At 42.7% G+C, this 24940-nt stretch overlaps 1 protein-coding gene and 1 long non-coding RNA gene across 8 annotated transcripts; one reads left to right on the forward strand and one right to left on the reverse strand.

The window, feature by feature from the left end:
- Positions 1-566: 566 nt before the first annotated feature.
- Positions 567-12906, reverse strand: hcfc1a (host cell factor C1a). 6 transcript variants are annotated; one of them, XM_026168814.1, is made up of 28 exons: positions 12776-12905; positions 11419-11619; positions 10734-10882; positions 9663-9823; positions 9346-9554; positions 9028-9112; positions 8811-8917; positions 8529-8708; positions 8204-8446; positions 7954-8102; positions 7677-7859; positions 7367-7591; positions 6889-6993; positions 6560-6776; positions 6308-6444; positions 6075-6222; positions 5765-5985; positions 4405-5494; positions 4019-4158; positions 3335-3469; positions 3016-3223; positions 2564-2839; positions 2358-2464; positions 2129-2263; positions 1847-2032; positions 1440-1737; positions 1281-1344; positions 567-1181 (listed from the first exon to the last, which is right to left on the reverse strand). In XM_026168814.1, the coding sequence occupies exons 2-28, from the start codon at positions 11612-11614 to the stop codon at positions 1142-1144; spliced, it is 5394 nt and encodes a 1797-aa protein (XP_026024599.1). In that variant the 5' UTR covers positions 11615-11619; positions 12776-12905; the 3' UTR covers positions 567-1141. The 6 variants fall into 6 exon arrangements, with proteins under 6 accessions (XP_026024599.1, XP_026024595.1, XP_026024596.1 ...); XM_026168810.1 differs by having other exon boundaries at positions 4405-5497; XM_026168811.1 differs by lacking the exon at positions 12776-12905 and adding an exon at positions 12556-12720 and having other exon boundaries at positions 4405-5497.
- A 28-nt stretch (positions 12907-12934) lies between these two features.
- LOC113022897 (uncharacterized) lies at positions 12935-24886 on the forward strand. 2 transcript variants are annotated; one of them, XR_003272465.1, is made up of 3 exons: positions 12935-12994; positions 24255-24349; positions 24437-24886. It is a non-coding gene; the product is annotated as an uncharacterized LOC113022897 (long non-coding RNA). The 2 variants fall into 2 exon arrangements; XR_003272464.1 differs by having other exon boundaries at positions 12936-12994; positions 24213-24349.
- Positions 24887-24940: the final 54 nt, after the last annotated feature.

Genomic DNA, 24940 nt, shown 5'->3' on the forward strand with positions numbered 1-24940 from the left:
CCTATAACCTCTGCGGTTTCTACTTGGAACAAATACAAAAAGTCTTTCTCACTTTCATTGCCATCTGTTAACAAGAACATACAACCAACTGAAGATTTCTTTTTTTAAAATAGAGTGGCAACCTCAACATTAGCCACAACATCTTCCCATGAACACAAATTATTGGGATGAACAACAGTTAAAAAAAACTGATGTATTTTTTTTTTCTCTTAAAAATGCACACAACATACACATACACACAGAAGGAAAAAAGCTTAAAAAATACAAAAACTACACAAAAGATCTTCTGCATCATTGCTTGCTAATTTTTTGGGAAGATTTTTTTTTTCCATGTGTGCTGCAAGTCTCAGTCCTAGCAAAGTCATTCGTTCTCTACAAATCTCTTCCTTTTGCCATTCTTCCAACATGTTGGCCACCAGTCCTCATCTTGGGGTAAAAAGCGCACAGTGATGACATTACCAGGAGACTGGAGTCCAGTACGATGACTGTACAGACTTGGTTCTCAATGAAGCAAATTAGTTTTGAGCAAAATAATAATAATAATAATAAAAAAAAAAAAGTCCTCCTTCACAGAGGACAAGTGCTTTATTTGATTCCATACCGATTTTTTTTCCTCTCATCTATACTAATGCTTCCACAGCCTTTTTCAACACTGTACATCATTCCATGTAGTCTCTCTCTACATCCCCCCCAGAATTCCCCAAAAACACAGGAAAAAGAAAAAGGGTAACATTGCGCTCAGGCTGGCTCCCAGTTTGTGAAAGATGTAAATGCTTCTCTATACTGTTCCAACTATTGAAATAAGTCAAAAATAGGTGTTAAAAGGATGGAAGGGGATGTGACTGAAAAAGATAATGTGCTTCTAGGTTTGCTCTAAAAATAGTACGACCAACAGAACGAGGAGGAAGGAGGGTTTTATCTACAGAAACATCTCTCAGATCAACTTTCGTCTCGGCTTCATATGGTTGTTCTGCCTCCATTGCCGTCTCTGTCTGAGACATTTGGGGAAGTGGATGGAGGATGAGGTTAGGATGAGGATGAAGAGGAGAAAGGGTGATGGTCAGTCTTCTTGATAAAAAGACAGCGAGTGGGGTAAAAAAAAAGACCAAAAGAAAAGACTGGGAGGGATCTCCAGGCCACCTCACTGGTCCGTCCTTGCTTTCTTTGGACCAGTAGACTTACTGCAGGAGAACACACAAAACCAGAATAAGTGCTGGATGTTTTATTCATCGATGAAATGTTCCTGTGTGCACGATATGAAACATGAATACTGTACTTACGTATCAGGAGAGGTGCCTGGTCTTTTGGGGGCCGGTTTTGCAGAGGAGGCATCTTTGCCAGATTCTACAGGGCATTAAAGTGGAGAGATTCAATCCATCAACAGCAGCCTCAGTAATTAAGTATTTTTAATATTTTAAAGAACTTATTTGTGAACTCACCTTGCAGCCATCGAACTTGTGTGGCAGGACCATAGCCCTTCTCGTTACGGGCGGCAATGCGGAAGATGATCGCTGGCTTGGTGGTGTAGTCGATGTGTGCGTTAGAGAGGCTGGACGACTGAACCAAGCAAGATGGGTTGGGTCCACAATACACACGCATGAAGGCTAGCTGGGCTGGGGTGGAAGCCTTGGCTTCAGCTGTTTGGTTGCTCTGGATGGCCAGGTACACAGAGTACTCAATGATCTTTCCTGACGTCACCGAGGGTGGCTCCCAGGTTAGGTGGGCACCATCTGGGCTCTGGGGGGGATACAGTGAAAAGATGCTACTTGGTGCCAAAACCATGGCTCACGTGATCACGTATGGCACACCTGTGAGTAAAATCTATAATGCAACAGGGTTTGTTTACCTTGCTGATTTTGATGGCACAAGGTGCCCCCGGGAAGCCTGGTAGGCAAGTCTTGAAAGCTGAAATCTCAGAGAAAGCTCCACGACCGCAGGCGTTGATTCCAGCAACACGGAACTTGTAAGCTGTTCCAGGCTGCAGCTCCATTTTCTTCATCTGGCTGTAGTCTGGTATAATGCCAGAGTCATCCTACCAAACACATAAATACAAGTTAGATAAAGATGGATTCTTGTAACGCACATCAATATCATTCTGAACAAGAAAAGGCTCCCTGAGACAACTTACATCTCCTTGAGAATCATCTCCTGGCACATAGTAGTGAGTGACAACCATATTTGTCACTTTAACAATCCCAACATCAAACCACTGGTTCTCCTTTTTCACGACAGGCTTCACTGGAGCTGGCTGAGGGGCTTGCTTCTGCATGGGAACAAAAACGGTCAGCAAATTCCTCCTTTCCTCTCTTCACCTCAACTGACATAATCAGAAGTGCAGCAGCACCAAAATGACTCACCTCTCCCTCAATGCCATTGGCGACCTCTGCTAGAGTGGCTGCTGCTTGAAGTTTAGCTGGACTTGCCACAGATACAGAGGGTGCAAACGTACTTGATGGCGCAAGCGCTGTACAATGTCAAGAGCAATACAAAAATAATCAGTCTGCTGTAACAAACAGTAACATTCAAAGTAACTATAAAAAAACCAAACACAACACAAACATACTCTCAGCTGTGGTGCGTGGCAGGAGAGAAGCCACAGCACTTGTGACTGCAGCGGCCATTTCGTTGTGCCCATTGCTCTCAACAGACGGATCATTGAGGCTGTCGGCAGGAGCAAGACCCTCGGTGGGCAAGCTTGTGTCCACTGTGGCCTGCTGAGCTGCGGCCTGAGCCTCCTGCAATTGTTGCTGCTGTTGGACCAGTGCTGCAAGATCTTGCTGGGTCAGCATGATGGGGATGTTGGTGGGTTGCTGGTTCTCTCCAGCAGCATCGCCTTCATCTGTAAGTTATACATTTTTTATGAATAGCAAGATCACAGAGAATTCAGGAGTTTCACATCTAGAGGAATAGTTTTACTGACAAGTGTCCTGTTAACTAGAGCCAGCCCTTGAACTTAGGCTATGCTATGGTTCAAAATTCGAAAGTCTGTGAACAAAAAGCTTTGATTCTACTCACTCATTACGGCTTGCTGAGCTGCCTGGAGGACCGCCTGGATAGCGAGGGCCTGGGCTTCCTCTGTGGCTGCTGCTTGTGCAGCCGCCTCTGCTGCTGCAGTGACAGCCAGTTCCTCGTCCGACAGCCCCGTCACCATTAGTGTGGCTCCCTGGCCCTCAGACATCAGCTCTGAAGGAAGGTTCAAGGCTGTCGCTGCTGCTGCTTCTCCCTGGGGAACACATTAAATCAGTCCCATCAAAAAAACATGGAAAATGCATGACTGCAAAGAATTTCAAAATCAAAGGCCAAACAGACTTTTTTGCCTTCATACTTTATTCACCTCTGCTTGCGTCTCCATTGCTGCGGTTCCTTCCTCAACAGGTGCAGCTTCTGCTGATGCTGGCTCATCAGTCTGCATGGGTTCCTCTGTGGAGCTAGCTGCAGTGCTTACTCCCTCTGTGATGGATGAGATCGACTAGAGGGAAACAAAGAAATCATACCCCACAATGAGAAAGAAACTCTGGAAATGACATTCTTCTTACATATTCGTACACACATATTGACAAAAGTATTAGGCCACACTTCTTAATCTGCAAAGTCAGGCGTTTTCAGTCCTATGGCCACCGGTGTTTAAATTCTGGCACCTACCAATACAGTCTGCCTTTACAAACATTTCTGAATGTTTTGTTCATAGATATTCAGCGCAGTAATGTAATAGGACGCCAACACTCTATCAACACTCTGCTGACTCAATACCTACAGGATTATAAACTTGCTCTGGCTTTCTCGTCAGCACAAGTACTGTGCACCAGGAGTTTCACAACTTCAGTTTCCATGGTCAAGCAGATCCTTTAAGTGTAATGTGTAGGTGGCCTGGTACTTTTGTCTGTACAGCATATCAAATTCAGAAATGCAGCCCCAACGTGGACATCTACTAGGATTAGTTTTACCACCATCACCTAGTCATACTGGATGGTTTTTAGAAAAGGATCTTATTTTGACAGGAATGATGTGGTATTCTTACAGGCACAGAGGGTCCAGGGGCTGGTGTAGACTGAGTGACAGTAGTGATAGCCCTGCCCTGGGTGGTGCCAGTTGTTGCTGTGGTGGATGCCTCTTCTGTGCTGCTGGTACCTTCTGCTCCTTCTTCTGTCTGCTGGGTTGCTAATGAGACATAGTAACATAGCTGATTTCTAAACAAACTACTTTTACTGCTTAGAGAAAAACAATCATCCGTCATGTGAGATCTAGATGTTATTTTAAGAAATATCAAGACAAGTGTAATTAAAAAAAGAAGAAAGATTGAGAGTCACCACACAGTGTACGGAAACCTAACTTGCTGTTAATTATAAAAGAAAAAGAAAAGAAATAAGATTATTCAGGTAAAATGTACACAGTATGTTTACATACCAGTGCCTTCACCTGTCTCCATGCTACAAGTGGCAGTTGTGGCTGTGTTGGTGGTCCCTGTCTCGTGTGTTTCACAGGGAGGGTTGGAGCAAACCCTTTGGACCAGGGCTGTTGTTGTGCTGGTCTGGTCTCCTCCCATGCTGGAGGTGGCTGTGGACGGAGAATTGGTGGTCCCCGTCTCATGGGTTTCGCAGGGTGGATTAGAGCACACGCTCTGCACCGTGTCTGTCTGGTTTGCATTCATGCTAGATGAAGCTTGTGTGGTGGAGTTGGTGGTGCCCGTCACATGGGTCTCACAGGGCGGGTTGGAGCACGCCTGCTGCACTGCTCCCATGTTCGATGTTGCTGTGGTAGCCGTGTTTGTTGTTCCGGTTTCATGGGTCTCACATGGTGGGTTGGAGCACATGCGTAGCGCAGACATGTTTGAAGAAGCAGTTGTGGCTGTGTTGGTAGTTCCGGTCTCATGGGTCTCGCAGGGCGGGTTGGAGCACGCCTGCTGCACTCCTCCCATGTTCGACGTTGCTGTGGTAGCCGTGTTTGTTGTTCCGGTTTCATGGGTCTCACATGGTGGGTTGGAGCACATGCGTAGCGCAGACATGTTTGAAGAAGCAGTTGTGGCTGTGTTGGTAGTTCCGGTCTCATGGGTCTCGCAGGGCGGATTCGAGCAGACCTGTCCTGCACCGATTGTAGCTGAGGAAGTGGTGGCCGTGTTGGTGGTTCCTGTTTCATGGGTTTCACATGGTGGGTTAGAGCAGACCTGCCCTGCTCCAATTGTTGCAGACGAAGTGGTGGCTGTGTTGGTGGTTCCGGTTTCGTGGGTCTCACATGGTGGGTTAGAGCAGACCTGTCCTGCACCAATTGTTGCGGAAGAAGTGGTGGCTGTGTTGGTAGTTCCCGTTTCGTGGGTCTCACAGGGCGGATTAGAGCAGACCAGAGTGACAGTTCCAGAGCTCTCTCCAGCAGCTCCAGCCTCAGTGGAAGTGGGTTGCTCAGAGGTTGGTGAAGCCAGGATGGATACTGGTAGATCTTGTACTGGCTGAGCCTCAACACCACTGGGAGTTGTGATCAGAGTCACCTGGGTGGGCTGGTTCTGCTGAGAGGAAAGAGATGTCAGCTCTAAGGCAAATAGTATGTTATACATGGTCTAAAACAGAAGAACTTCATTGACTGTCTGAAAATTTCTGAGGAGCAGCTCTCCATTAGTCTGTGTTTACAAGAAGAGGTAGCAACATCTTCACATATGGTCTTTTTCAGCATGTTGTGATATACTACTTAAAGCTTATGACACATGCTACTGCAAGAGCTTCAAAGCCTAATGACTAAAATACAAATATTACAAAGTGGAGCTGCTGAGTATTACCTGCACTGTCATAGTAGAAGAGGGCAGTGCGGAGGAAGAAGTCAGGCTAGTCTGAGCAGCTGAAACTGTAATGGCAGTTGGGTTGATGACCTGGCTGGACAGGGTAGCAATGGTTCCCAGTGTGGTGATGGGAGTAACGAGAGAGGAAGTTGAACTATCAACTGTGCCTCCCGCCAAGCTAGAAGAAACGGTACCAGTGACTGTGCCGAGAGTGGTGACACCTGGAAGAAATGTGGTTTGAAAAATGAAACCAGAGAAACAAAACTGTTACACACATACACATAATCATTACTTAGTAATTTTTTCGTACCTGTAGTCCCCTTGACAACCAGAGTTGTGACAGTCGGCTTAACAGCAGACACAGTCACTGGTGTAACCAGACGAACGCCACCCACTGTGCTCATGGGAACAGTGCGTAAAATAGTGCCAGGTTGCCCGGGAGCACCCTTCAAAACCACCTAGAAACAGAAGATTTAGGATAAACAGGCAGCACAACAAACACAATATGTACCAAACACTGCTGAGCAAAAAGAGACAATTTACCTGTGTCAGTCCCTGCTGGCCAGCTGCCGTGGCAAGTTTGGGCACCGCAGTGATGATTTTCCCAGGAGTTCCTGTGGTCATCACCTTTGTGGTAAGGATTGTAATGGGCGTTTTCATACCTGCACTGCTTGTTACACCTGCAAGGACAAACACAAGCATGAATATAATCACTGATCAATCACTAATCCTAAATCTAAAGGTTAATTTACACAGCAAATGCCAAAAAGTGTGCAAACTTGAATGAGAACAAACCTGTAGCTCCAGGCTGGGTCATGATGGCTGACATGGGGATAGTCTTAATGATGGTGGTACCCTGCTTAGTGGTAGTAGGAGAGACTCCGCTGATGTTGAGGATAGTGGGCTTGTTTCCTGTGCCTCCAGCCTGGGAGGTGGTGATGATGGTTGTGGGTTTGCCATCTGCAGAGGTCACCAGCTTCAGGATTGTGCCAGCTGGGAGTGGACCCTTCGTCTGGAAAGAAAGGTGCATGTTATGAAAACTATTCAGGGAAAGACACGTGGTGCCTGTCTCAGGAGTTTTAAGCTACCTCCTGTTTTTTCCTGCACTCATGCAGATAGCTGACCTGTATGATCTGTGTGAGAGGGTTAGTGGAAGCCTGGCCTGTGACAGCTGATGTCTGCACTGGCTTGGTTTGTACCACAGACATCATCTTGCCAAGGTTGGAGATCTGCCGACATAGGAGAGAGACTCAAATTCATGAGTCACCAGAAAACATCGGATATTACGGGGAGGTCAGCCGGATGCTCGACCACCAAACTTGTGGCTCTAGAATCATTCTAGCCCTAACTGACCGACAGTCATGCAGATCACTGACATCATGCTCCCTGTCTTTTCCAATAGTCACTGTAGGCCAACTTTTACACCCTCCCTACTGGTTCAAAAAGACGCCACCATTGAGTGACCAATCGATACAAAGATGCAGAGTGCGAGGAAGCATTTTACAGAATCCATGGTTTAAAGCATGCCTGTGAAAGCACCAAAGGGTGCTCTCAAGTAGAGTTGCAGTATTACATTATGCTAAAGAATCCATGTTTTCTTACCAGAGTGCCACTGCTGCCCATGGTCAGGGGGCTCTTGACCAGGGTGATGGTCTTGGTGACTCCTCCCACCACAGTGGTCACCACCTGGGCCTGCTGGGCCACTGTGACTGCACCAGACTTGTGCACAGTGATGATGGGTCTGGTGGTAGTGGTGGGAGAGGATGCAGTTGCTGTGCCCACTTGGGCAGCGGCAGTCTTCAACATCCGGGTGGCCGGGTTACTGACCTACAAGCACATATTTATTATCACAAATGGCTTGTGATAGGACGAGCATAATGTTGGAAATGAGAGCGTTTACTGCAACGTGTACCATGACTGGAGAAGCCACTTTCACTGTGGTTGTGCTGGGAGAAACTGCCACTGTTTTGAGAATGGTAGCACCTGCAGGAACATTGAGGACAGTTCCTGCTGAAGAGGGCGGGATCTTCTGGGTTGCTGCTGCAGCAGCAGCTAAAGCTGCCATGCCACTCATCTGAGGGCTACTTCCAATTGGCTAAAAGTTAAAAAGAAATAAATGTTGACATTATTTGCTGATCTGGCAGTGCAGTTCACAGCGAAAGAACACAATTGTATGAAACTGCTCATACCGATCCCTGGGTAGTCTGGGCTGGAACTACCATTCGAACACCTGGAGGAAGGGATGTCACAGTGACGGGGGATTTCCCCGGCTGGCTGGGACGAACTGTGACAACAGATGCGCCTGTTGCAGACTGCTGAGCTGCAACCTTTAAAACTGCTGTAAAACAAATGAACCAAATTATTCACACCTTGTAGAATTTGGGTTGTTGCAGTTGCCGAGCTTCCTGGTGTGGTAACAAAAATGCAAAATTGTAATACCTGTCTGTGGTAAGCTCTGAGCCGACGGTGCTGCAGCAGCTGGCACTGGGCTCTTTGGAGAGTTAAGCGGCTGCGATGGGGTTGCGCTCATAGCTGGAGAGGCTGCAGCTGGAGTTGCAGGAATGTCATACTTCTGCAGCTGCAGCAAGTATGTGTCAGCTGTGGAGACTGCACCCCAACTCACCTCCAGAGAGTTTGTGTTGGCACGGACTAACTGCACCCTGGCAGGGGCGTGCGGTCGCTCTGGGGGGGGAGAGCAGAATTTTCAATACTATCTAATAACGAGCTGTTGTCTCCAACAGCACTCATGTTACAACACACCTACCTGTTTCCAGGTACCACAGATCTTTACAACAGACTTGGTTGTTCCAAGCTTTACGATAACCGTCACGGCCACTCCATACATAAAGCCTGGAATTGATAGCCACAGCACAGTGACCAGCACGGGCCCTGGGGATGTTGTCTTCAAGAGTATCCATCAACACTGTTTCCCAACACATGGTGTCTAACGAAGAATTACACAAAAGTTAAGAGTGGCACTGCACATTTGCTATTTAAAAAACAAACAAAAAAAATATGATTTCAATAAAAACAGAGATAGACAAACCGAGGTTCAAGCACGCAAGAGTGTTTGTGCATTTCCACTCTTTTTCGTGTGTGGCCACTTTGACATCATCCATCACCAAAGGTACCCATCCTCCGAAAACATACATCCTGCACAGAGAAATGAATTCGCACTTAGACCATTTAACAAGCACAGAATTTCAAAAATGAGTAAAATAAAAATTAAGTTTGCTGTTGGAAATGTGCAGCAGTCATCTCACTTGTTTGTGATGGTGGTAGCAGAGTGAAGACTTCGAGGAAGTGGCGCTGTGCCGCTTACTGATGGTTTGTTCCATGTCAGGGTATCTGGAGATTAAAAAAAATAAAATCAATAAAAGGTTATCTATTCTTAAATGCAAAAAGATAAGGCAGCTTGTGTACAGAAAACTCACAATTTCCTATATTGCTTCTCTAACAGTGAAATGCTCAGTTCCATTTGTTCTGATACTCTGTGAATCGCATCATGTCTCAGAGGGCTGATGGCAGGGCATTTCAATTTTAGTGCTGTTATTTCTCCATTTACACTTTATAAAACATACCAATGTCAAGTGTCCATAGATCTCCAAGACGGCAACCGCTCATTCCTCCATAGATTATTAAGCGCGACTTCCTGGTTGCCTTCTCTGTGTATACCACAGCAGTGTGGCTCTCACGAGGAGGAGGCAGGACTCCGTATGTGATTGGAATATCCCATCCAACCACACTGGAACCTGCACGAAGCTCGAGTGTGTACAGATCATTCAGGTATCTGATGAATAAAAACACAGTGACACTCACGTCGGTGGCTGAAACAGAAAAACATTTGCAGTCCTGCAAAACAGTGCTCCCCTGATGACTGTTCAGAAAACCTCTGTACCTGGGAATGTTGTTTTTTGGGTCTTCGCTGTCATTGGCGAGTCCACCAAACAGGTAGCATTTGTTGCCAACCAGTGAAAAGCTGTGGCCAAGACGAGGGCAAGGAGGGGGGCCATTCTTCGGGTTTTTTGCTTTTAATTTTTTCCATTCCCATCTGCTGGCCTGTAGCAAAAACCACAGTGGAAAAAAACGATCAGTCGATGGATGGCAGCATAAGCTGTAACTAACAAGTCTTAAGCTGACCACATTCCTTGTTCTGACAACATAAAAATAAGGACAGATTTAGTATCACAATTGTGACTGAACCCTTACATACTTTCCCCCCCTCATCAAATCCACATTTATTTAGTGTTTGTTTACAGAGCTACTCCATTTCCCAATGATTAAAAATCCACCTGGGATCTGGTGACAAAGACTTTTGGCACACTGCTTCCTTACATCCTTTAATCAGAAACGTAACATTTGAGAACTTCTCAGGATCGGTTAATGAAATTTGGCAAACCCAAACATACTAGAAGAGCAGAACAACGTAAATTGTAACCTTTCTACTACAGTTTTAAGAATAAAGACACATTACTCCTTTAATGTATTTTCTCAAGACTAGCACAACCAATGAAACCATAAACTTTGCAACACAGTTGTGTGATTTCACAAGTCATCATAGTTTCAATGACACAACCTTACTATAATGCTGTACAGCTGAGCATTGAACACTCAGTAACACGTATAGTGATGAAACTTACAAGTGACCTTGATTTTAATTGTAATAATTTGCCTGTTCTAGTAAATATTTTAACTGTAACAGGGGTGAAACATAACTTTGCAATCAACTTTCTCAATTTTTTCCTGTATCAGTCATCTCTGATGCAGACAAGACAAAATTTTGCATGCAGCTGATAAAGACACTTTGCAGTACGATGGCCTACATATGAACATTGCTTTGTAAATATCTCTGGAAAATCTGACTTAGATACCAGCTATATTTTGTTGCTATAAATACTTTACAAGCCTTCATTATACTGACAAGCAAACTTAGTACGAAAACTGGGGTTATTTTTCCATAAAGGTTTACCTGTAGTTCATAAAGATCGTTGCTGTACTTTCCATACTCCACCATTCCACCAAATACCAGCAACCGTGTGCCATCACAGACAAAACCATATGCAGCACAACCAGGAGGGATATCACCACGGACTGCTGGGATAAACCACTGGTTTGTTGCTAAAAATTAAAACACAATAACAATAAAGGGGTTATTTCTGGAGGCTTTCCTGTGGCAAATTGTAATTAATAAGTAAAGACATGCTATCACACCCACTAAGGCTTTAAAATGCTTAAAAGTAGAAGCAAAAAATAACCCTCTATTTATTTTTGGAAACATAAACTTAAAATCTACATTAAAGAATGGGAACACAAACACAACTGCTGAGTCTGCCTGCCCTTATTGGTTTATAAGCAGGAAACTGGGGCAGGGGATATGCTTAAACCAACCAGCATCATCCATTTTATTTTAGCCCGCCTTTTTTAACGTGTATTAAAATCCTTCTCCGACAGGGGGGGCTAACTTCTGTTTGGCCTACTGGGGCCTGCAAGGCTATTTAGTTTTGCGCATTATAAACATATACTGAAATGAACTGTACTATTTTAGATGTAGAAGTACTTTGAGTTAGCCTTCTAAATATCTGAATTTTATTTGTAAGAAATGATGCTTTCTGCAGAAACAATTGATAAAGTTCCTTATGCAAAGTTGCGCTTACCGGTGTTGTATACATGCAGCTCATCCACAATCCCTTCGTTTCCACCGCCGAAAACAACCATAAGCTCCTTTATAGCCACAGCTCTGTGTCCATGTCTGGGCCGGGGAACAGGACCAGACCACCCGAGGACCCGTTTCCATCGCGGCTGCAGAACCGACGCCGTGGTCCCAGATACCGCGGAGCCAGGGGCAGACATGACTTCTACCGAAATAAATAATAAAGACGCATTAGTCATGTGTGCTTGAATAGTTCTGTTATCTTTCCATAAAACCTATGCAATACAAAAATAGCATCTAACCGTGCAATATAGCTAACTTTAAAGCAGGCTTTACAGTTAGCGGTTAGCTTTGGTTAATGAACACTGTCAAAAAAAGACAAGAAAAAACAATAACAGCAATAAACTATATTTGTACAAAACCTTTCGAGCAACTTCTGCTTTATGGTCTCTTACGCAGTTATGACGTCGTACTTCTGTTAAGAATCATAGTAAATCTTGCCATTATCCAAGTTTATTATTAGTTGTTTCTAACCATTGAATTCAATCCATGGAAGCCGCCATCTTGCAACCAAACAAACACCCGCTAACGCTACTGCCCGTCGGAAAAATGGCGGAAGCAAACGAAAAATAAAAATACATGACAACTAACCCACTACATCAACAAAAAACAAGGCAGGATGAATACAAATCCAACAGGTGATTATAAGCCCGTGTTCACAAAACGATACACAGTCGTACCACTAATTTATCCACTACTGCAATCGTTAGCAACAGTCGGCTATTTTCATGCCTCTCTGGGAGTCGCCATATTGTAGCTAACAACTTTAGCATTCTTTGCAACCGCTTTACCGCAATTATCAACGTTATAAAAAATCCAAAGTTTGTGTTAACAGTTGCAAATATTATGGGACTAAAGGGCCAAACAACTATGAGACCTTTTACCCAGATTTACAAAAAATTTAAAGTTGCAATCGCGGCATTCAAATTCTCATGTTAGCCGTACCCCGTTAGCTCTAGCGGCTAGTTACTCAACCTAATTTGCTCGAGCTAACGGCGTTAGCTGGCATCTGTCAAAGCGCTGCCGAATTTCTCAATTAAATTCAACGCAATTTAAAGTTTCTCTGTCGTGCATAATTTACCTGATACAAAGGCAAGCTCGGCAACGGTCTTAAAACTGAGCTAAATTGAGTTAAACAGCATAAACACAATGTTATTATGTTTCATGCCGTCTCTGGAAGCAGCCATCTTTTCAACAATCGGCCTAAGTCTACAGCTCCCACAAGAAAAATGGCCGGGCGGTTTGCTACAACAAAACACAACAGAGCGAAAAGGGCACAGACGCTTCAGAATTTTACTCACTTATTTCGATGCAGTTATTGCAAAAACACAGATATGTGCTCTAATCTTGCGGCAATAATCCAAATTCATTCGATTTGTGAAGAAGTATTTCCTCTCATGCCTGCCTGGAAGCTGCCATCTTCTTGACAACCAGAGGCGGAGGAAAATGGAAGAGAGTTGGCGTCACCCAAAGTAAACATGGCGACAAGGACCCACTTGCAAACCGTTTCGGAGGTAAAGGTATATACATTTTTTTTTTATTTTTGTCAATCTGTGTGTGCGAATCGTACAGTAAGTACCAGTGTACTTTTAGGAACACTGCAAATCGATTTAAAGTAAACACGTTACGACTTTGCGCGAATTACAACAAGTTGTGTTATAGGAGTTGGGTTATTGTCCCTTACTAAAGATGGCGACACCCGTACCGAATCTCCTTTTATTTTAATTTTGTATGCAATTCTGATTTTATTCCCCTCTAAACCTACTTGTATATGCCCACAAATTCTCGACAACACCGCACGAGCAACAATTTACAGACTTTGCGCTCGCATATATTAATGTTGACACGCCCACGCCCCCCTTTAGCGCGCCCTCCACTGATACAAATACTCTACTACAATGGCTTCAACATAAAAAAAAAGCGTCCCTGGTTTTGACATCAATATGATCAGCCGTAGGATAGGCGGAAGACAATGGATGGATGATGGACGGATGGATGTTCAGCCATATTCTTTGATGTCAACCTAAAAGACAAGTAAATGTACGCTCCAGGTAGCGAAATAAAACATATAGTTAAAAAGTATTTCGGTTTATGACCGAGACAACAAATAAAGAAATGATTGTACATTATGACCAATACTGCAAAACAGATCACATCATATTTAGAGCAACTCAGATTTAAAACACAACATATATACACAGTACTTTGTCAAAGTCTTGAGATACTATTCATTTATTTATATCTTGTTAGGAAAATGGTAAATCCATACAGAAACATGTATTTTTGGAAATACTATTTTTTTTAAAAGGCAAAAAAAGTTTTTTCAATTGTACCAAGCTTAAAAGTCAATATTTCAGATGACAAGCTTTATTATTTAACACAGCCTTAACTCTCTTAGGCAAGCTTTCCTGTCATTTCATTGCGTAGCCTTCAGGAATAGTACTTCCAGGCTATTTGAAGAACATTCAAAGCTCCTTTTTTGGACCATGGCTGCCCTTTGTTCTCTTTTAATAACCATACATTGCTTCAATAACTGATAGTGTTGTATTCTGTGTTTATCTATCCAGGTGTGCTTTTACTGTGCTGGCAGTGTGACAAAAAAGTCACTGCCAGATGTAGAAAGTCTGGCTACTTGGAAGCAAAATATAAAGCAATAAGTGTGGTTCAAGCATTTTAGTTTGGCAGACTAGTGCCAGATGTCCGGGTAACCAGCAAGAGAAAAAGGTGAGCGAGTATTAGCATAATTCTGACTTTTTGCAGGTTGAATTCGTTGCTGCGAAGATGATAAGTTAATGTGGCTTAAACAGTCATTGCATGTTCTGATGGACTGCAAAGCTATCCTCAGCAGTAGGCCAGGACTTCTTCTTCTTTTTCTTCTTCTTCAAAAAGTCTGCGCAAACATTTTTTAAAATTATTATTGCCAGACTACTTTATCATCCATTAGCTGGTTGGCAGTAATTCAATCTGTCTCTTTTTACACTACAGCTTTATTTCTGCTGCATGTGGGGTGCTTACATGCACCTTAAAGACCTTAGGTTCTGAGTACCTGAACCTGACCTCTGACCTTCTTCCTAAAGAAGGCCAATAATAAAGAAAAAAAAACATATTTCATGATATGAAAAGTAGCTGCCCTTTGTTGCAGCACTATGTTAGTCCATTAGATGGCAGACTTACACTACTGATTTTCTTCCTCCATCAAAGGTGACTTTTGAGGTGAGGTGACTTTTCAGTGCCTTTTGTCTGTCTGTGTACAACATTAAACAAAACTGTACACATGTACATGTACAAATACACATGTACACATGCAAACTGTGTTTGTATGTGTACATGTTTATTTGTAACAGGCAGAAAGACGGAGGTTTGCGTGCTTGTCAGAATCAGAATCGTGTTTATTGGCCAAGTATATGTGCAGACACATACAAGGAATTTGGTTCCGGTAGATGGTGGCTCAGCACAGCAATGTAAATCACACACACACACACACACACACACACACACACACACACACACACACACACACACACACACACACACACACACACGCACACACGCACACACACACCTCCTGGGGAGGGAGGCAAGAGAGGTCCCCACAATCCTCTCCGCTGCTCTCAATCAATCAATCTTTATTTATAAAGCACTTTTCATACAAAAAAAAATGTAGCACAAAGTGCTTTACATGGTTAAAATCAGCCCACCCCACCCTCCAACTCACTCCCCACACTCTCATTAACATAAACAATGTGAATACACACATACACCCCCCCCCCCCCCCCCACGCACACACACACACGTGTCTATATATACATTACACATGCATACACATACAGTGGGGCAAAAAAGTATTTAGTCAGCCACCGATTGTGCAAGTTCCCCCACCTAAAATGATGACAGAGGTCAGTAATTTGCACCAGAGGTACACTTCAACTGTGAGAGACAGAATGTGAAAAAAAAATCCATGAATCCACATGGTAGGATTTGTAAAGAATTTATTCGTAAATCAGGGTGGAAAATAAGTATTTGGTCAATAACAAAAATACAACTCAATACTTTGTAACATAACCTTTGTTGGCAATAACAGAGGTCAAACGTTTACTATAGGTCTTTACCAGGTTTGCACACACAGTAGCTGGTATTTTGGCCCATTCCTCCATGCAGATCTTCTCGAGAGCAGTGATGTTTTGGGGCTGTCGCCGAGCAACACGGACTTTCAACTCCCGCCACAGATTTTCTATGGGGTTGAGGTCTGGAGACTGGCTAGGCCACTCCAGGACTTTCAAATGCTTCTTACGGAGCCACTCCTTTGTTGCCCGGGCGGTGTGTTTTGGATCATTGTCATGTTGGAAGACCCAGCCTCGTTTCATCTTCAAAGTTCTCACTGATGGAAGGAGGTTTTGGCTCAAAATCTCACGATACATGGCCCCATTCATTCTGTCCTTAACACGGATCAGTTGTCCTGTCCCCTTGGCAGAAAAACAGCCCCATAGCATGATGTTTCCACCCCCATGCTTCACAGTAGGTATGGTGTTCTTGGGATGCAACTCAGTATTCTTCTTCCTCCAAACACGACGAGTTGAGTTTATACCAAAAAGTTCTACTTTGGTTTCATCTGACCACATGACATTCTCCCAATCCTCTGCTGTATCATCCATGTGCTCTCTGGCAAACTTCAGACGGGCCTGGACATGCACTGGCTTCAGCAGCGGAACACGTCTGGCACTGCGGGATTTGATTCCCTGCCGTTGTAGTGTGTTACTGATGGTGACCTTTGTTACTTTGGTCCCAGCTCTCTGCAGGTCATTCACCAGGTCCCCCCGTGTGGTTCTGGGATCTTTGCTCACCGTTCTCATGATCATTTTGACCCCACGGGATGAGATCTTGCGTGGAGCCCCAGATCGAGGGAGATTATCAGTGGTCTTGTATGTCTTCCATTTTCTGATGATTGCTCCCACAGTTGATTTTTTCACACCAAGCTGCTTGCCTATTGTAGATTCACTCTTCCCAGTGGTGCAGGTCTACAATACTTTCCCTGGTGTACTTCGAAAGCTCTTTGGTCTTGGCCATGGCGGAGTTTGGAGTCTGACTGTTTGAGGCTGTGGACAGGTGTCTTTTATAGAGATGATGAGTTCAAACAGGTGCCATTCATACAGGTAACGAGTGGGGGACAGAAAAGCTTCTTACAGAAGACGTTACAGGTCTGTGAGAGCCAGAGATTTTCCTTGTTTGAGGTGACCAAATACTTATTTTCCACCCTAATTTATGAATAAATTCTTTACAAATCCTACCATGTGAATTCATGGATTTTTTTTTTTCACATTCTGTCTCTCACAGTTGAAGTGTACCTCTGGTGCAAATTACTGACCTCTGTCATCATTTTAAGTGGGGGAACTTGCACAATCGGTGGCTGACTAAATATTTTTTTGCCCCACTGTACATACACAAAGCTGTGTAAACCAACTATAAATAACTAATCTAAACTTATTTACATAAAATACAGAAATGAAATGAGGTGGAATGAATACTACAGAATGTACATAAGGTGCAGTTGCAGTCTGGCAGTGGGAGCAGTGTGACAGGTCAACTGTTTAGAAGGGAGATGGCGAGGGGAAAGAAACTGTTCCTGGTCTGCAGGCTTCTGTACCGTCTGCCAGAGGGCAGCAGATCAAAAAGTCTGTGTCCAGGGTGTGAGGAATCTGTGATGATTTTCCCTGCCCGTTTCCTGGTTCTTGAGAGGTACAGATCCTGGATGGAGGGCAGGGGGCGCCAATGATCCTTTCTGCTGCCCGTACAGTCCGCTGCAGTCTGCTCCTGTCCTGTTTAGTGGCTGCACCATAACAAACTGTGATGGAGGAGCACAGGACAGACTCAATGACCGCAGTGTAGAACTGGATCAGCAGCTCCTGTGTCGACTGTACTCCCCAAGTTGTCTCAGGAAGTACATCCTCTGCTGGGTCTTTTTGAGGATGGAGTTGATGTTGGTCTCCCACTTCAGGTCCTGGGAGATGGTGGTACCCAGGAACTTGAAGGTCTTCACAGTCGACACACAGCTGTCTGATATGGTGAGGGGGAGCAGAGTTGAGGGATGTTTCCTGAAGTCCACTGTCATCTCTACAGTCTTAAGAGTGTTCAGCTCCAGATTGTGCTGACTGCACCAGAGTACCAGCCGCTCAACTTCCTGCCGGTATGCAGACTCATCACTATCCTGAATGAGGCCAATGACAGTGGTGTCATCTGCAAACTTTAGGAGTTTAACAGCCGAGTTCTTGGAGGTGCAGTCATTAGTGTAGAGGGAGAACAGTAGTGGTGAGAGGACACATCCTTGAGGGGCACCAATACTGAGGGACCGAGTTTCAGAGGTGATCTCCCCCAGCCTCACTTGTTGCTTTCTATCTGTCAGGAAGCTGGTGATCCACTGACAGGTAGCTGGTGACATGCTGAGCTGGGAGAGTTTGGAGGAGAGAAGTTCAGGCACGATGGTGTTAAAAGCCGAACTAAAGTCCACAAACAGGACCCTGGCAAAAGTTCCCGGGCGGTCGAGGTGTTGCAGGATGTAATGCAGCCCCATGTTCACTGCATCATCCACCGACCTGTTTGCCCGGTAGGCAAACTGCAGAGGGTCCAGCTGGTGGCCTGTAATGTCTTTCAGATGGGCTAACACCAGTCGTTCAAAGGATTTCATGACCACAGATGTCAAGGCGACAGGTCTGTAGTCATTCAGTCAGAGTAAAGATGGGAGCCAGCTGTTCAGCACAGGTTTTAGTGCTGTGATTTATATACGCGTTTAACTCACTGCTGTCATATAAAGAACATTTTTTTAAAAAGAAAGGAAGAACAAACAAATTAAAAACCAAGCCACTTTTATATACATGATTCTCTTGAGCCAGCCTCCATTTACTTGTATTTTATTTCCAAGGAGCCAGTTGATTGTTTGTTAACTCGCTTAACACGAACCTATCAATTATTCAAGCATAAAAAATTGCACCTAACTCAAAAAACGAAGCAATGTTGTGTCTACGCATAACGAAAAAAGGCTCTATCACAGTGTGGGGCTGTATTTCAGCCAGTGGTGTTGGGGATTTGTCAAGACTGATCTAATTATGAACAAAGAAATGCTCCATCAGATTTTGATCCATTATGCAATATAGAGACCTTACCCTCTGGAAAGAATTATTTTCAGGATGATGATCCCAAACGTACTGCCAGCGTAGTAAAACCATACCTGGATAGAAAAAACACAGTGAAACACCACGAGTCATGGATTGGCCTCCCCAGAGTGGGGAGCTCAACATTATTGAACAGAACAAAAGGACGCCAACATCCAAAGAAAAGCTTTGAATGTCCTTCACGAAGCCTGGAGAACTATTCCTGAAGACTTCTTAAAGAAATCACAAGAAAACCTGCCTAGGAAAGTTCACAGTGTTTTGAAGAATAAATAAAGTCATACCATTGACTTTCAAGCCCATCAGAATATAAAGAAATGAAGGATGATTCACGAGTTTTGCACAATGCTGGAAATGACCATCAAATAGGCTATAAGGTCCAACTACAGCTGCACACTCAAATAGGTCCCTTTGTTTTTCTGATCAAACCTAAAATGAAGAAAATTGCCATTGATGCAGAAAAACTAAAGAATAACTATTCCTCATATTGTGTTTGGTCAAGATTGTTTTTATTTTGAAAGAACTAGAAATAGAGCTGGGCGATAGAACGATAACGATATGTATCGCGATATAACTTTTACTCGATAGAGAAATTAAGCTATCGCGATAGACCTCGCCGCTCTTGTCCTCTTAAAATAAAAAAAAAATAAAAAATAAAAAAAGGTCAGCCAATCCAAATTAAGTAGCGCAGAGCCGAACCAATCACAGCCGCAGCGTCACGTCGCGTGACTTGTTAGGTACAGCACAAGTGCCAAGCCGCACGTGTGTTTGTTTGGGAAGCAGCCAGCGCATAATGGAGGAAATGAGTGTGCCGACTAGAGAAATCAACCGAGCGTGACTGAAGAGAAAACAGATGATGGTTCCAACGCCGGAGAGATTGTCGAACGGAAGAGCCATAGAAGTTCCGTAGTGTGAAGGTATTTCGGCTATTTCAAGTCTGACAAAAAACAGAGTAGCGTGCACTGTAAATTGTGCCGAAATCAAGTCTGGAAATACAATAAACTGGTGCATGCGTCACACTGTGCGCCACGTTATTGTTTCGGTGAAATGAATTTCTACAATACTGTTACTGTTAATTCTACTCTCTGCAGTGTTTAAATGCTTACATATACACACAGTTACTGTCCGTCCACACAGACGACTCGGTTCTGCTTCTATGCCCCAGCTTTGTTTACTTTTTCCCACCGAGGCTTCTAGACTTCTGATTGGCCAGCATTTCTGCACGGTTAGGAATCTAGCGCCACCTGCTGCTTTGGCATGTTCATAGCAGCGTTTTCCTTCATTTCTGCCTTTATGTGTGGACGGGATTATTTTTTAAAACGAAAACGGAAAATCTCCGTTTTCAAAAATACCCGTGTACGTGTGGACGTAGCCTCAGTCTCTGACTGGAAGCGCTAATTCGTCATTCGGCTTTTGTCAGACTAAAGTAACTGTTAAAACTGTTTGAAAAGCTCAGCTATACAACAAGGAGAGATTGAGAATTTCCTTTTAGTTCTCAGTTTATTTGATATTGACAAAAGTTAGTCAGTTTTGTCTGTTCTTCTGTAACACAAACTAAGATTTATTTGTAGAATTAATATTTTGTTTCTAAGTGGAATTGACAATTTAGTCTGTTTCGTTTGTTCTATTTTGAAACTTAAACGCTTTAGCGGCTGCCTTTTGTGTAGTTTGCAATATTTGCCTTTATTTATCTGAAAAAGTCTCATGTTCCTTAAGTACATCTACCCTGTTGAACTTATTATGGGAAATAAATATTTAAATAAAAACAAGCTGCTGATTATTTCACATTTTACTTGTGAGCAACGGCACATTTAAATCTTACAAATATAGTTATTTGGCTTATATCGTGATAGATATCGTTATCGCCTGAAATGAAAAAAACATATCGTGATATGAAAAAATCTCATATCGCCCAGCTCTAACTAGAAAGAAAGAAACTACAATGGTAAAGCCATTTCAGTGGACATTTCATGCGTGCCGCAGAAAAGGGATTATGTCTCGGAAGTCTCAACAGACAGATTGGAAACTCGTTAGGGCCGTCATGACGATAATGATGAGATAAAAGGATGAAAGCTTCCTAGAAAGCCAAGCATGACCTCTGCCTAAAGAACGAAAACAAAGGAAATAGCAGAGATCACGGAACACTTGGAAAAATACTCTTGTTCACGTCTTGCTGAGTGATGTCTATACATGCTGTACTGTGAAAAATCTTGATCAGTGTCACTGTATTTTTTATTATCATTATTATTATCGTCATGTTTAGATTTTAACCAGATTGGGTCACGAAAACACAGCACATATATATTTTTTGTAGTACATACTGACATACTGTCCATGTTTCTCATACATGTGCTCACCTGGATGAGTACAGCAGACTGAGAAAGGTCAGTGGTGCTCAGATGCCAGTAATTGTTTACACTCATTAAGAGTCTTAGATAATGGCAGGAGAGCTGAGCTTTCAAACCCTAAAGAGATCATGATGTCACTCAAGTGACACGGATCAAGGATTTTGAGCGGGATTTTGAGAAGGGATTTTTTTTCCCTCCCACCACTACAGCAGGCTGTCTGACTCATTCATATTCATATTGTGCCCACATCTGTGAGGTTGTTTGGCTTTATAAACTTATATTCAGGAATTCTAAAGGTAAATAATCTTGTAAAGGGTTGATTTGTCACAGCACAGAATTGTCACAAATGATGAGCAAGGTTGTAAAGTAGGAGTTCTATGCATTTTGTTATTTAAAAAGAAAACATCATGCACCAGATTGCACATCATTTAGTTTTTTGTTCACACATCCTGTGATCGTCCACAGATCTTCACTGAGCATCTTCAGAACACGTACCTAAATGTTTTTGTTTTCTTTTTTTTCTACCAAATGCTTCATTTTAGGGACTTGCACGGAGGGTCACACCAGTGTACAAACAGAGTAACACAGTGACAGGAACAGCGTCACATCCTTGATGGTCTTACATTTACCCTCTGTTCTAAATGGATGTTATCTTAATTGCTTTCCTAATCACACACAAAGCCATATTAACCTGATGAAAAATGACAACAGTGACAAAGAAAATGCAAACATGGGCGCTGGTTTCATTTAGGTATTGGGGTGGAATAAACCCAGTTACTTTTATTACAGCCACTACATTTCTTGCAGTCTGGTGAGTTTGTATGCACCATTTGCACCTTTTCAATAGGCGGTGAGATTTGTCATTATTATTATTTATGGGAAAATACAAAAATCAGTTAATCTCAGACTGGAATGCAGTGGACTGAGGACCACTTTTGAGTCAAAACACATCTTTTAGGTTTACCTTGTTGCTTATGAAAGAGTCTGGACAAAGGAATTATCCATTCTATTTCTTAGCAGGCTACTTTTGTGCCTTCTGTTTGGAATGGTAACTCTCTAAATGTACGTCTATCACCTGCCAATAATATCCATCCATCATCCACCCACCCATAGCCCATCCATCTTCTTCGGTTTGAATTTAAGGTTGCAGGGGCTGAAGCCTATCCAGCTCACACTGGGCAAAAGGTAGAATACCCTCTGGACAGATCACTGTGTTGCAGGGCAAACACAGAGAGACAGACAACCATTTACCTCACTTCATGTTATTGTCCCAAGTAAAGAATCTAGGGGTAGAAGACATCTACGGCAAATAATTCTGGACCTCTCATACGCTAAATTTCGAGAGGATGAATTGGTGGGTTTGTATGGTAGTCTGAAGCTGGATGGCATGCCACCTGGTGGAGACTGATATTATTTCTTTATTGCTGGCAGAAGCTCATTACAATGGCATTGCCCCAAATAAAATGCCTCATAAGGAAATGACAGCAGTCTAGGGAGCAAAGTAGGATACTTTTTTTTTTAATGTTCTCAATGCTTTTATTATTTAAGGTCCAAAACTGAACCGTCACAGGCCAGAGCAGGCTGAGCTGGGTGGGCATAAGAGGTGTTTGTGTTGAAGGCACAGGTGGAGGATGTGCAGAGATGATGGCAGGGTGCTAACCACCAACGTGTACACTAAATGTGTTTATGACCTATTTTTGATTAATTTTATTTTTTTTTTAAATATACATATACTACTTTATAATAAACACATGTACAGCAGACAGTCCTTAGAATTCTCATATGTACTTGTACTGTATGTGTCATTCACATTCACAACAACATCTGTCAAATAAAGACAGCAGTCTGGGTCAAGTCTTTGTGAAACTCTGGCATTAGTTGTCTGATTTAAGGTTGGTCCAAATGTCCTTTTACAATAATGAGATTGCGGGTTTACTTGTTACTGTTTAGGAACTTACAGCTTTAACACCTAAAGCATTATTTTACTTTAAAAGCTTTATAATTACACAAGATATCTGCTAAATAATAAACAAATGTATGCAAAATTTCAGAACCTATACTTTGACTTCCTTTGCTATTAATTTTCACTCATTGCATCAAATGTCATATATGTACAGTATTTACAGCATTAAAACAATTATATATTTCTGAAATCGAGCTGAATTTGTGAATAGTCTTTCTTTTATAGTGTTTCTATGTGGGAAAAAAAATCGTCATTCACAGTTACAGGTTTGACTTGTAAGTCCACAGTCTATATTTGTAATTTTGTTGATATTTAATATATTTAAATTCCTGGAGAGTTAATAGGAAAACACTGTTAAATTACACAGTTTCTTTGTTGTTGTTGTTTTTTACAGTGAGTGTGCATTTCCACAGTAGAACTCACAAAGACAATATTCCCCACTTTCTTCACCTACTTGTCATGAAGAGACTATCAACATTATATCTGTCCTGCTGTAATTTGTTCTGAAGTGGAAAAAAATGCCCAAACTCTGCCGTCTGCAGAGATCCATCCTCTACATCGGATAATCCTTTCTTGAGCCTGATACGATAATGAAGGTCAAGATCATCCATCCTAATACTAACAGCAAGCAGGTTAATCAAGATCAGACTGAATGTGATTTGCTGTCGTAATAGCGCTGGTACCTGGATTAGCAGATCCCAAAACAGTGTCCTTCCCTCTATAGTGGAACTAATTGAACCATCTTGTGCATTGGCACTCGCTAACGTGTTTGCTTATCTGTGGAAACATGTTTGTCAGTAGATAGCCATTACTTCATGTTCATTATGTTGAGCATACCCTAAAAACATATATTGGCTTCTAATTTTTCATTTTTATATTTCTTGCTTCTGGTGATATTCCTGGAGGAGTTGCTTTTTCCTTTTCTGGATAAATCCATCAATACATCCAGTTACAGTCATAGGGGTCAAGTCAGCTGATACTGTGAGAGGCAGAGTACAGCCTGGACAAGGTGACTGCCAACTTCAGAGAGTGACAAGATCAAAGTTACATAAAATTCCAATTAAGACCTACTAATTAACTTGTCATATAGGTTTTTGTTATATGGGGTGAACTTCCTGAGAAAAGCCTCACATGCACAGTAAGAACAATTCCACAGAGGAAGGCCCCATGCAGTTTCAAACCCACAACCCTCTTAATGCTGTCGCTTACTTAATGAATAAATAATTGTTTAATCATTGAATTAATTAAGTATTTAAATGTTTGACAGGCCTGTAAATGTATTCCCACTCCCTCTGCTGCTTTACTCCAGCACACCTACAATAGATGCTGCACTAAACATCACACAAAAACTGCCCCATTCCTGTGGATGTGGAGAAAATCACACATACTACATACTATGCAAAGGTAAATTTTCTGTAATGAAACAAGCAGATGGGTGACTTGCTGAACATGCAGAAGCCATGTAAGTCATCTTGTTTTCTTACTTGACAGGCAGCAAAGACCCAAGCTGGATCTGCGTCCACCCTGAAGCCCAACAACAAGGTGACCAGGATGGTGTTGATCTTTGTGCTGGGCTTCCTGACATGATACATCCCAGCTTTGCTTTTGTACTTGTGAACAACCACCATCAGTCTTTTGATTTGAGATTTGCTTCTATAGTGTCTGTCTTTTCCAAGATCCCCTGCAGTCTTTAACCTAGTTGTCCATGTTGTCCTTGATAAACAGATCTTTAGGATCTCCTGCCAATTTTTGGCAAGCACAAAAGAACAGCATGGACATCACGTGTCTCCACATTCTGGAAACTTGCTGTCTGTAGAAGTCCCTATCCTTTCCATAATTAAAAGATCTCAAAAATAATATAAACTAACAAACAGGCTTAAATTAAAATGTCTTATTAAAGCAGCTGCAATGCATCAGGAAACAGCAGCTTATATAAATAAACTATAGAAACAAAAAATTTTATCAACATCTTTTTTTCAATGTTAAAAAAAAAAC

The sequence above is a fragment of the Astatotilapia calliptera genome, chromosome 5, assembly GCF_900246225.1.
Source record: "Astatotilapia calliptera chromosome 5, fAstCal1.2, whole genome shotgun sequence".
In the NCBI taxonomy this organism is placed as follows: Eukaryota; Metazoa; Chordata; class Actinopteri; order Cichliformes; family Cichlidae; genus Astatotilapia; species Astatotilapia calliptera.